At 40.6% G+C, this 11,725-nt stretch overlaps 1 protein-coding gene across 4 annotated transcripts in view; it reads right to left on the reverse strand.

Annotated features, from left to right (window-relative positions):
* Positions 1-11,607, reverse strand: part of EOGT (EGF domain specific O-linked N-acetylglucosamine transferase) — a 32,017-nt gene extending 20,410 nt beyond the window's left edge. The window contains exons 1-3 of one of the 4 annotated variants that reach the window (XM_042452892.1): positions 11,517-11,607; positions 2,499-2,722; positions 1,651-1,751 (exon numbers count right to left, since the gene is read on the reverse strand). In XM_042452892.1, coding sequence (XP_042308826.1) covers positions 1,651-1,751; positions 2,499-2,708 — 311 coding nt within the window. In that variant the 5' untranslated portion in view covers positions 2,709-2,722; positions 11,517-11,607. Of the gene's footprint in view, positions 1-1,650; positions 1,752-2,498; positions 2,726-4,086; positions 4,300-11,516 lie in introns of those variants that run through there. The other 3 variants (XM_042452891.1, XM_042452893.1, XM_042452890.1) reach the window with 3 other exon arrangements.
* Between the last annotated feature and the right edge of the window lie 118 nt (positions 11,608-11,725).

Genomic DNA, 11,725 nt, shown 5'->3' on the forward strand with positions numbered 1-11,725 from the left:
ACAAGACTGAAACAATCTTCTGAGAAAATGCCAGCTTCAACTATAACAGAACTCCAGGCTATCGGTAGTCAATATTCTACTGCATTAAAATCATTAACACTGTGAAGAAGGGGATGAAAAGGGTTCTTTCAATCGTTCTGTATAAGCACCACACCAAAATGATAGAGGATTAGATGATTCCTGAAGTTCAAAGGGAGTAGTGTCGGGGTAGGAACTGATCAAATTAGGAGATGCTGGGATCTCATAAATATTGGAGGATCTAGTATATTATTCTGCTAAAAATACTGTACTGTATCCATGGCATGTAGGGAAGAGAGTGTAAACTTGTGATTAAGGTGGGATGAAAAAATGAAATCAGCATAAAATTCAAGAGTTCTTACTCTAACTTTGATCTTTACATACAAAACAAAATTACTAAAAAATTAAATGTACTATCCACATGAAGCTTCTGCATTCAGCTAAATTCTGGGAGTTAGGAGCTGTCATATGGGAGATCTATGGAGTAATGTAGGAATATAAACTTTTGCTACAGTCTGAGATGCAAAACACACTGCCAATATAATCCAGTCTGAGACTGCTTCAACTGCCCTGGCTCAGTGCTAGACAATCTTGGGAACTGTAGTTTTGTGAGACATTCAGCCTTTTCTGCCAGAGAGCTTTAGTGCCACAATAAACTACAATTCCCAGGGTTCCCTAGCACTGAACCGGGGCAGATAAAGCTGTCTCAAACTGGATCATTTCTGCAGTGTGTTTTGGACCTGAGAGATGCAGGGAGTAGTTTACTGACAAATGGTATTAGGCTCAGCCTCAACTTTCATCTGCAATATTAGCAGATAAGAGTTGTATTAAGCAACCTTCCAACCTGTACAGACCCCTGTAACAGGGCAAAAAAATTGGTAATACTGTAGTGTGTTGTAATTATCTAACCCTCAACCCAATGTTTTATGTGCAGGGCTGTTGTAAAACACTCAGAGCCTGACCTCCGATATTCTACATAAACTACACTAAATAAGCTACTTTCCCCCTAGCTAAAGCAATATGGGCCAATGAACTACATCAGCCCTGTAAACTGTATTGGTATGATATTTCTAAACATTCCACAATAAATAAAAATTATGTTAAACATTGCAGGAACTTCATTCATTCTTGGTAGGATGAGAATGGGCAACTGCACCCACTCCCAGCCATCTCAGAATTTTGGATTTATTTGGACAGCTCCCAGTTAGGTTTGGGCTTCAGAGTTACAGCTGAATGACTAACTCAATATTTATCCCACCCTTCCTCCAAGCAGCTGAGAGCAGTGCATATGGTTGTGTCTCCCCAGCTCATTCAAGTCTCACAAGAGCTTTGTGAAAGAGTTAGAATGAACAATGTGAGCTTGAGAGCCCTAGATGAACTAGTAAACTTCATGGCTGAGTGAGAATGCAAAACAAAGTTTCCCTAGTCTCATTCCAGCACTCTAATGACTACAGCACACTGGTTCACAAGATTTACACAGAACAATTGATACCTCACCAAACAAGAGACTAATGTTTTAATGCATCAGACATTGCTACAGTACTTAAAATTGGGACAAAGAGAAAGTTTAAAAAGGGAGCGAGAAATAATCATTAAGCAATTATACTCCACATATTGCTTGTGTATACTTACCATCCTGCCTCGGCATAATCACACACTGGATATCCAAACCTGTTTTCTGGCTTGCATGATTTTTCATATCCCCAACAGGCTTTTGATTTCTTCAAGTATTTCTGTTAAGAAAAAAACTCTGTTAAAAAAGTGACAATAGCACAGCAACAAATAATTGATTTCTAAATGATTATTAATTTCTCCTTCTGTGTTGCTTGCAGTTGTTTATTTTGCATTTTAAAACATTGGAGAAATGCATAGATACACAGATTGGGGGACGGGCTGTGCTATATTTATTTTAAAATCCATAATTGCACAGATAAATGCATATTTGCAGTTCCACACAATGACATACTGCAAGATTTAAAGTTACATAAAAGTAAACACATGTAAGCATCTGACAAATTAAAGGCTCTAGGACACTACTGTAAAACGTTCTGCATGAGCAAATAGGTACTTTGAATAGGGTTTATAAATTTCCTCAGTGCCAAAAATCATACCGTTATGCAATTGTCTGTTATTTTAAAGTATTGAAAAACACACCATTGTTTTGCATTTCAGATGTCACTCATTCCAAAATCCTGTAAGTCAGCATTTTGGAAAATGCATCACTCGCTCTATACTATATTTTGGTAGCATGGCTAAAATAATTACAAGAATCTGGTCAAAGCAAGATCAGATTTTAAAGGATTTGCATAATCAGTTGAAGGAAAAAGACATACTGCCCAATAATGGTAAAACAGTTACAATCACATAAGTTGTCAACTGCTTGGCAAAGAAACTAGTTACCACTACCTTTAACCTCTCTTTATTCTAATGGGAAAAAAACAAGTGTAAAGTGGGTTTCAGTAAGAAAAAGGAAAACCCACTTTATATGGGCAGTTATGATCCTGTTTGCAGGCTGTGGCAAGGTGTTGATTATTATGTAAAAAGTAGGGGATATGCTCTTCTGGCAAGTTGATGCTTTCATAGTTATGCAACTGCACTGGTGGAATACTGCTGCCTTCAGTGAGACCCCCATCTTTAATCTTGGCCACCGTTTCCTGAAGAAGTAGTCCAAAGGCAAGCAGCATTAACATGGCACTTGGGAAACCTGCTGAAGAAAAAAAGAAAATGCCAAAAATATTTAAGGATAGCATAGTTACAATTCACTAGTCTCTTTTTATTAAAATCATAAACATACTTTATTTCTGAAAGCATGCAGAACTGCTGGCTAAAAAGGCTTTCCTCTTGAGATAAACATATTTGCTGTTTCCCAAGAGATGCCTGGGAACTCAAGTCAGGAAACTATGCAAGCTTCCCAAGAGATATGTTTCCTCTGATCCCAAAAAAAGAATGGGAACCAAAATAAATAAAGAGCAGAAACTGCTAATCAGGTTATTATAGTGCCTATTGTGTACTGCATGTGAATTCTATGAGACTGTGCATCTAGACCAAGAAATGGGCTCAAACTGCATCTAAAATAAATCTCTTCGAGTTAAGTGGGAGAAGAAAGCAGTTCTAACGAAAATGTTCAAACAAAACAACAACTTTTAAATAAACCAAATAATGATTTTAATAAATTAAAATGCATGTTATGTAAAGATAGATTAAGAGTCTATCTACACTACAGAAATAATGCAGTTTGACAGCACTTTAAGTGCTGTAGCTCCATCCTGTGAAATCTTGGGATATGTAGTTTTACAAGGTCTTTAGCCTTCTAGGCCAAATAATGCTAGTGTCTCACCAAACTAAAAATTCCAGGATTCTGTAGTTGAAGTGGTGTGAAACTGCAATATTTCTACAGCGTAGATGCACCCTAAGAGCACATGACTTGTCAAAGGTCACTCTATGGGTTTCCGTGGCTGGCAGGAATTCGAATTCTGGTCTCCCAGAGTTCTAGATTAACATTCAAAGTGCAACGTTATACTGGATCTCACTTGCTTATGTTCATACACATTATCTTTACCCTTTCATAGTTCATAGTTGCATACAAAACATAGGTCACTTTCGAGGTAAGAAAGACTGAGAAACAAAAGCACCTCCCAGAAGACCAGACCTAAGAAGCAAATAAGTACTTCCTCACGAATCACCCATATTCAAATAATAGATGACCTCAGGTATGCATCTAATTTCAAAGCTTAGTAATAGAAGCCAGAATTCTGGACCACCAAAAAAGGGGGAGATTTTGCATCTTGCCAGCGGCAAAATCCCTATCTGGGTTTATTGTGCAGAGTTTAGAACAAGGCTATGAACTGTGTTGCCCTCCAGATTGTTGAACTGCAACTCCCATCAGCTTAGATCCTACCATAGCCAATGGTGAAGGCAGTTGGTAGTGCAGTCCAACAATACCTGGAGGGTCACACAACCCCTGCTGGGTTTAAAAGTAGAGGCTTGCTGGCTCTGCTCTATTTTTCTTGATATTCTTTATATTGGGAACTGTCTCCCAGAGTTCATGTTTGGTACCACCAGACTTACTTGAATGCTTACTTCCTTAAATCCCTCAATTTGTCTGTGAAGTCTTTGGCACAATCTCCAGGTTCTCATGCCCTAACATGATGTCACATATTTTTTCCTATTTTGGCTGGTGGGAAAACTAATGATAGATTGCTGGTCCATCTCTTTGGAAACCAAGTTGAGCTCCTATATGGAAGGTTAACTGAAAATCTTCAGTGAGTCATAATCAAGATACTGAAAGGGTATATAAAGAAATAATATGTCACAGAGTAACGGAGATGTCACAAAGAAGTTGACACCAGAAAGAAGCAATTTAACCTCCTAATCCTTATTGTGCTCTACAGAGTAATCTCATAACCTTTGTTATTCCTTATGTATTCTGCTTAACTTCACATATGCTATGATATCCCTCCCCCATGGGACCTGCCATATACAGAAAAATGGGTTCACTCCAATCTGTTAATTAATTAAACTTTGTCAAACCAACATGAGACCTCTGTTGTCTAAATGTCACCTAAAAGGGGCTCATGATGTCTAGAAGATGAAATGTAGCTAGAACACAAGAGGCAAAAATATTTCTAGTCTAGGCTGTGATATACACCTTAACATCCCACATTTAGAATCAATTGATGCGAAAACTCAAATTGATGAAGCTGCTAGCAGGTCAAATTCAGAAACGCCCAAAAAGTATTAGCTAAAAGGCAGACAGACAGACAGAAAAAAATCTGGTAAGCAGTAGAAAACGAGATTAAAACAGGGTTAATGGAATGACCTGACAGAATGGTTTTGAAAGCTGAATATACTGCCCAAATTTAAAAGAGTTTTAAAACTCAGTCTCTTCTGGCAGGCATAGCCAGATGATTTTTCTATTGTGAATTTTAAATGTGGGTTGTTTTAATATGTATACATCTTATTTGTCATTCCAAATTTATGTGTGTTTTAACTGATGTTCTTTGTCTGTTAATTGTTCCCCACCTTGATCCATGACGAGAGGTGGGTAAAATAACAATAATAATAAATTATGTTTTTATCTATGCTTGTTCTATGTCCTTTGAATTTTTATACTAGCCATTTTCTATTTGTTATATGCTTATGCAGTACTGTACAGTCCATCATAGACTACATCCACACTGCAGAAATAATCCAGTTTGGCACTACTTTAACTGCCATGGCTCAATGGTATGGAATTCTGGGAACTGTAATTTGTTGTGGCACTGCAATTTGTTGTGGTTTGCTGTCTTCTCTGATAGAGAAGGCTAAATGTCTCAAAAAACTAAAAATCCCAGAATTCCATAGCACTAAACCATGGCAAGGAACGTGGTGCCAAACAGGATTATTTTTGCAGTGTGGATGCAGATGTATGTTGTGTTAGCTTGGATGCAATTTAGGCATGATAAAGTCATGCCCAGCCTAGTGTTGGCAAAGACAAGAGTCCTACTTTGAAAAAAATCCTGAATCAGATTTGTCACAGAAGTTATTAAAGTCCATGTTTATCACAATAGCTAGTAAACCTTTATACCAAGTAAAACACATGTAACTGAAACAGCAATAGAGCTCTCCCTTGCTTTACAATGCAAAGCCCCAAACATCTCAGAAAGCGTAGATTGGTAAACAGAAGTGGCTTCCAGGTTTTAGCCCAAAGTTTACAGGGAGCTATTTAAGATACTGAAGCTATTTGGGGGATAGCATTCAGCATCACAGAGAGCTCCTTTAAAATTTGTAATAAAACCTGGAGTAAATTCATTGCTCCACTGCAATGGAAGCCATCAGCCACCACTGGATAACAGATGCCATATAATCCTATATGTGTTAACTCTCATGCCATTGAGAAAAGAAATTCATTATCATGGTCTGTGTTAACACGGTCGGTGTTAATAACACACAGTTGTCATTGTCAGTATTTTTATCTAATTCTCCTCTGAACTCTCAGTTAACATCCCACCCTGATCACCTAGTTTAACGTGGCTTCCTGTGTTCCTTTTCCACTTTAGGTACTCAAGGAAGTAGATTGTAATACATCAAAGCTTGAATTGTAATAAATTAGTTAATCTTAAAGTTGTTACCAAACTCTTTGTTGTTTTGTTGCAACAGACTGTCAATGCTATCCTTTTAAAAAATATTATTTCCTGTTTTCCACTGCCTTTAATTCTTGGTTTTCTCTCTTGCTCCCACCGTGTCAAATTTTAGATATTTATGTTGTTGTTGTTGTTGTTGTTGTTGTTGTGTGCTTTCAAGTAATTTCTGATTAATGGCGACCCTACCATGGGGTTTTCTTGGCAAGTTTCTTCAGAGGGGGTTTGACACTGCTTTCCCTTGAGGCTGAGAGCAAGTGACTTATTTTTATCCAGAAACATGTACAAAACATTTTAAAAGGCACAAATAAAAATATAAGCAAGCTTAGAACAGAGTAATTTCTGACATTAACAAAGGGTCTTGTCCATACAATTGTGCAATTTTGCAAAATAAGGTATAGTTGTTGCATCAAATGATATTCACTATAAAGTAAATTATTAATAATAAATGAACAAGGAACATCTTCTCTTTAAAGAGATTTTTCCTACTAACATTTATAAGTGACTTCCTAACTCTTTGGTATTGGGTGCCTCTCTCATGTTTATTGTTCTCCAGTTTTCTACAAATTAATTTCTAAGCATTTACTACTTTATACTCTATTTTGCACTTCATACTTCGTCTAAACATTTTAGCTTTAAAAAAATGATGAAATGTTATTGTGTATGGACATAACTTCAATAAATGCTATTTATATATCCACCCTTTATAAGTAATAATATATGCACCTCAAAATTTTAGATTTTAAAGTTATTTTGAGAAGTGCTATCTTCTTGTCTCATGCCTGTTGATCATATAAATTTAATTACAGTACAATCATACTAATGATACACCCAACCAGGAATATCAAGTAAGCAGGTGTTGAACTAGGACTGTGGAAGACCAGGTTTCAAATCATTGCTCAGCCATGGAAACTCACTGGGTGACCTGGAGAAGCCACACTCTCTCAGCCTAAGAGAAAGACACCTACTACGAAACAACCAAGAAACTCCTCTAAGGTCACCATAAGTTGAAGTCAAAATGAAGGCACATGAGAGAAGAAGAGATATAGAAATGGAGGGAGAGAGATTTAGAAAGCATAGGGGCAGCTCTCTGAAGACAGATAAATAGGAAAGGGAAATAATTATAAACAGAAAACCACATGCCTATATCTTTCTCCAATCATTTGTGCTTCCTTCAACTCTTACTATCCTAGAATCATAGAACTGTAGAGTTGGAAGAGACCACAAGGGGCATCCAGTCCAACCCCTGCCATGCAAGAAATCTAAATCAAAGCAACCCCGACAGATGGCCATCCAGCCTCTGCTTAAAGACCTCTAAAGAAGGAGACTCCACCACACTCTGAGAGAGTTTGTGCCAATGTCGAACAGCCCTTACTGTCAGGAAGTTCCTCCTAATGTTGAGGTGGAATCTCTTTTCTTGTACTTTGCATCCATTTTCCATGTTCTAGTCTCTGGAGCAGCAGAAAACAAGCTTGCTCCATCCTCCATGTGACACCCCTTCAAATACTAAAATACTAGCATGACTTATGGTCAGAGGTGACAGCTGCTGTAATCTAGAACTACAAAAGGGAAAACTGCATAAACAGTAAAGCAAGTTGTGGCAAAGACTTCACAGAAATAGAGGTTTTTGAAGCTGTATGAAGGAAGATGGGGTGACAGCATCACAAGGAGACACTTCAGAGGCATGAAAGAAGAAGACTGACTACTGAAGGAAGGAAGGAGATTTTCAGATGGTTGTTTTATTATTAACAACTAGAGCTACAAAGTAAGTAATTTGCAAGAGTTGTAAACAATGTCTCCATTGTGTACATAATTTTGCAATGCACACAAAAGTGATTGGAATAAAAATTATCCCAACAAATCTCTTGCTTTCCTATTTAGGCAGAAAGTTCAGGCCATACCTCCCTCTCCCCGAAGAAGGCTGATGTAACTAGGAACAAAAGAAGTAAAAAGGAAGCAATAAAATCGCCTTCCTACATTTTCAGCCATAAAGTGCCTCCCTCTGGAGTTGTTGCCTTCTGACTTGCAGAGTGCAGTGATCTTCTCAGGAAGACCATATGCTGAAAGGCTTGGAGGTAAATTTAGGTGTTACTGTCATTCCTAGAGAGCCACCGTGGCATAGTAGTTTGGACTGACTCCTTGCTCAGCCATTGAAGCCCTCTTGGGCAAGTTACACTCTCAGTCTCAGGGGAAGGCAAAGGAAAACCCTTCCAATTCCCTCCATGTACGGTCAAACATTAATCACAAAGGACTTGAAGGCACACAACAACAACAACAACAACAGCAACAACAGGCAAAGCATGCCACCAGGAGCCAAATTAAATCACTTTTTGTTGGAAATATCAAATCCCAGGAAAAGATGAGAAATAGTTCACTCTCTCCAGGTTAAGATTTGGCTACTTTGTGGCTAAGTCTGCTATCTTTAAATCCCCCCAAAATTCAGGAGGAGCCATGTTGACTACAAAACAAATATCAAAATTCAAATTACACATTGTGGTGGTGTGTATGTTGTCTTCAAGCCACCTACTGAGCTACGGTGACCCCATGAATTTCATAGGGTTTTCTTAGGCAAGGAATACTCAAGGCAGTTTGCCTTCCTTGGTGGTATGGCTTCCAAGCTCAGCCAGGATTTGGTACCTTCAGGATATATCTAACCCAAAGGGCACTTGTTATGTACTCTGGATTTTATTTTAGGCTCAATACAGTCTGACATGATGTAAAATTAATGTTTCCATTTAACCCGAATCCTTACTAAGGCTAACCCCTCATTTATTGGAAAGCCCACAGGGTCAGGAAATACCCCAAAGTCCTTAATGTGAGTTGTTTTAAACTATGTGGGTTGGGTTATTATAAGTAATTTTACTCCCAAATCACTATGAACAGGTTCATACTCTTTTGATGCCTAAATATGCAAGTAAGCAATGGGAGTGCAATCGATGGGTGCATCTTTGTTGTTGTTGTTCTTGTGTGCCTTCATGTCATTTCTGACTTATCGCCACCCTAAGGCCAACGTATCAGAGGGTTTTCTGGGGCTGATAGGGTGTGACCTACCTAAAGTCACCCAGTGGGTTTCCATGGCTGAGCAGGGAATCCAACCCCACATTCCTGGTCCTAGTCTTACACTCAAACCGCTATGCCAATCTGGCATCTACACTGTAGACATCATGCAGTTTGACACCACTTTTACGGCCATGGCTCTATCCTACAGAATCCCGGGATGTGTTGTTTGATGAGGCAGCAGCATTCTAAAGCCCTGGTAAAACTACAAATCCCAGGATTTGATAGGGTGAAACTACACCACTTGAAGTGCTACAGCACTTAAAATACATGCATGCTTGTTTAATGCACATAATAACATTCTTTCTGCTATGCAGCTGCACCTTGCTTCTTCTTAGGTCAACGGATTGGCATCAGGTTAAAGCCTCTCCCACACTGCCTCCTCTTCTCCATCTGCTGGGTTTAAGTGTTCTCAGGGACTGGGCGGGGGGGGGGGGGAGGGTTCCAGCACAGAGGGGCCCCTGCATTTTTAGAGGATGGTTTGAATCCTGGCTTGGCCATGCAAACCCACTGGGTGACCTTGGGAAGTCACACTCTCTCAGCCTCAGAGGATGGTCATGTCAAACCCCCTCTGAAGGAAACCTGACAAGGAAAGCCACCTTAGGACTGGAAGGCACACACAACACAAACCTTATCCTAGGGGACTGTTATTTTAGTAAAAGCAGAGGATGGACGAGCAAAAACCTCTCTGAAGAAAACTGCCAAGGAAACCCTGTGTGAGAGGTTTGCCTTAGGGTCGCCAAAAGTCTGAAAGGATTTGGAGACCCACAAGAGACACCCACACGTTGATGATGATTTATTAAATAATAATAATAATAATAATAATAATAATAATAATAAATTTATTTACAGCCCGCCTCCCCCAAAAGGATTGAGGCGGGTTACAACAATGTACATCAACAACTTATCATACATACATAAATAAAAATTACACAATCCCCTTGCTCCCCTATTATTAAACTAAATAACATTATAAAATATAAATTTAGTTAATTAAATAAACATAAATAAATAAACCTAATTAAAATGTATATCCCACCCTTCTCCCAAGGCTGGGACTCTGGGTGGCTTACAACATTAAAAAAACAACAACATACAGTGAAAAACATACAAAAAACCGTATGTTAAACTACCCAAGGCCTCTCCCCTCTCCTGGGGGGCTGTTGTTCAAGTGAAGGGCAGAGGAAGGCTCCAGCCAAAAAGCCTTCTGGTTGGCTTTGGGCGAGTCCCACTCTCTCAGCCTCAGAGGATGGCTATGGCAAACCCCCTCTGAAGGAAAACCTGTCAAGAAGAGAACCTCATAGGTTTGGGGTTTTGCCTTAGGGACAAGTTTGCCTTTGGGTGGACTGGAAGAAGACTGGAAGAGGGAATAGTCCTGTGTCCAGTTCTGGGCCCCACAATTCAAAGAGGATGTGGAGAAACTGGAGCGTGTCCAAAGGAGAGTGACTAAAATAGTGAAGGGTCTGGAAACCATGCCCTATGAGGAATGACTTAGGGAGCTGGAGATGTTTAGCCTGGAGAAGAGAAAGTTAAGAGATGATCTGATAGCCTGGTTTAAATATTTGAAGGGATGTCATATTGAGGAGGGAAGAAGCTTGTTTTCTGCTGCTCCAGAGACTAGGACCCAGAACAATGGATGCAAGCTGCAGGAAAAGAGATTCCAGCTCAACATTAGGAAGAACTTCCTGACAGCAAGGGCTGTTCGATGGTGGAACGCACTCTTTCCTGGGAGTGTAGTGGAGTCTCCTTCCTTAGAGGTCTTTAAGCAGAGGCTGGATGGCCACCTGTTGGGGATGCTTTGGCTGAGAGTCCCTGCATGGTTGAAGGGGGTTGGAATCATAGAATCCTATGATTCTAACCCCATTCTGCCATGCAGGAACTCTCCATCAAAGCATCCCCAATCCTTAGGTGGGAGTCACCATGTTCTCCTGGAGTTTGTTATACAGTGGAAGGGAGAAGCCAGGCAAAGCCAGACCCGCATCCTAGACTTTAAGAGAGCGGATTTCAGTAAAGGTAGAGAAGTACTTGGACTGGGTGGCCCTTGGGGTCTCTTCCAACTCTAGGATTCTAGGATTCTCAGCAGCAGCAGCAGCAACAACAACAACAACAACAAAGAGGGAGACCTAGCCTGAAAGCCAGCCATCCAGCTCTCTGCAGGAGGGGCAAGCAAAGGGGTGCTCTTCCAAGCCAGGGGCTCGGCTGAGAGGGGAACCCTGCCTCCTCCTCCTCCTCCTCCCCCAACAGCAGCAGCATCCGCATCCCTGCCGCCCCCTTCCCCTCCGCTGCTGGCCCTGCTGCAGCCCTTGCTGGCTGGAGCTGTACCTGAAGGCGCCCCTCCGCCTGAGGCCGCGGCTGCAAAAGGGAGGCTGCTGCTGCTGCCCTGGAGGAGGAGGAGGAGGAGGAGGCAAAGCCAAGGAAGGAGGGCCGGGCCAAGGCGGGCTCAGCCTCCCGGAAAGCCAGGGCCAGGCTGCCAAGGGGGAAGGGGGGAGGGAGGGAGGGAGGGAGGGAAGGCAGCCAGCCCAGTCCTCTCT

This window comes from Sceloporus undulatus, chromosome 2 (genome assembly GCF_019175285.1).
Source record: "Sceloporus undulatus isolate JIND9_A2432 ecotype Alabama chromosome 2, SceUnd_v1.1, whole genome shotgun sequence".
Taxonomy (NCBI): domain Eukaryota; kingdom Metazoa; phylum Chordata; class Lepidosauria; order Squamata; family Phrynosomatidae; genus Sceloporus; species Sceloporus undulatus.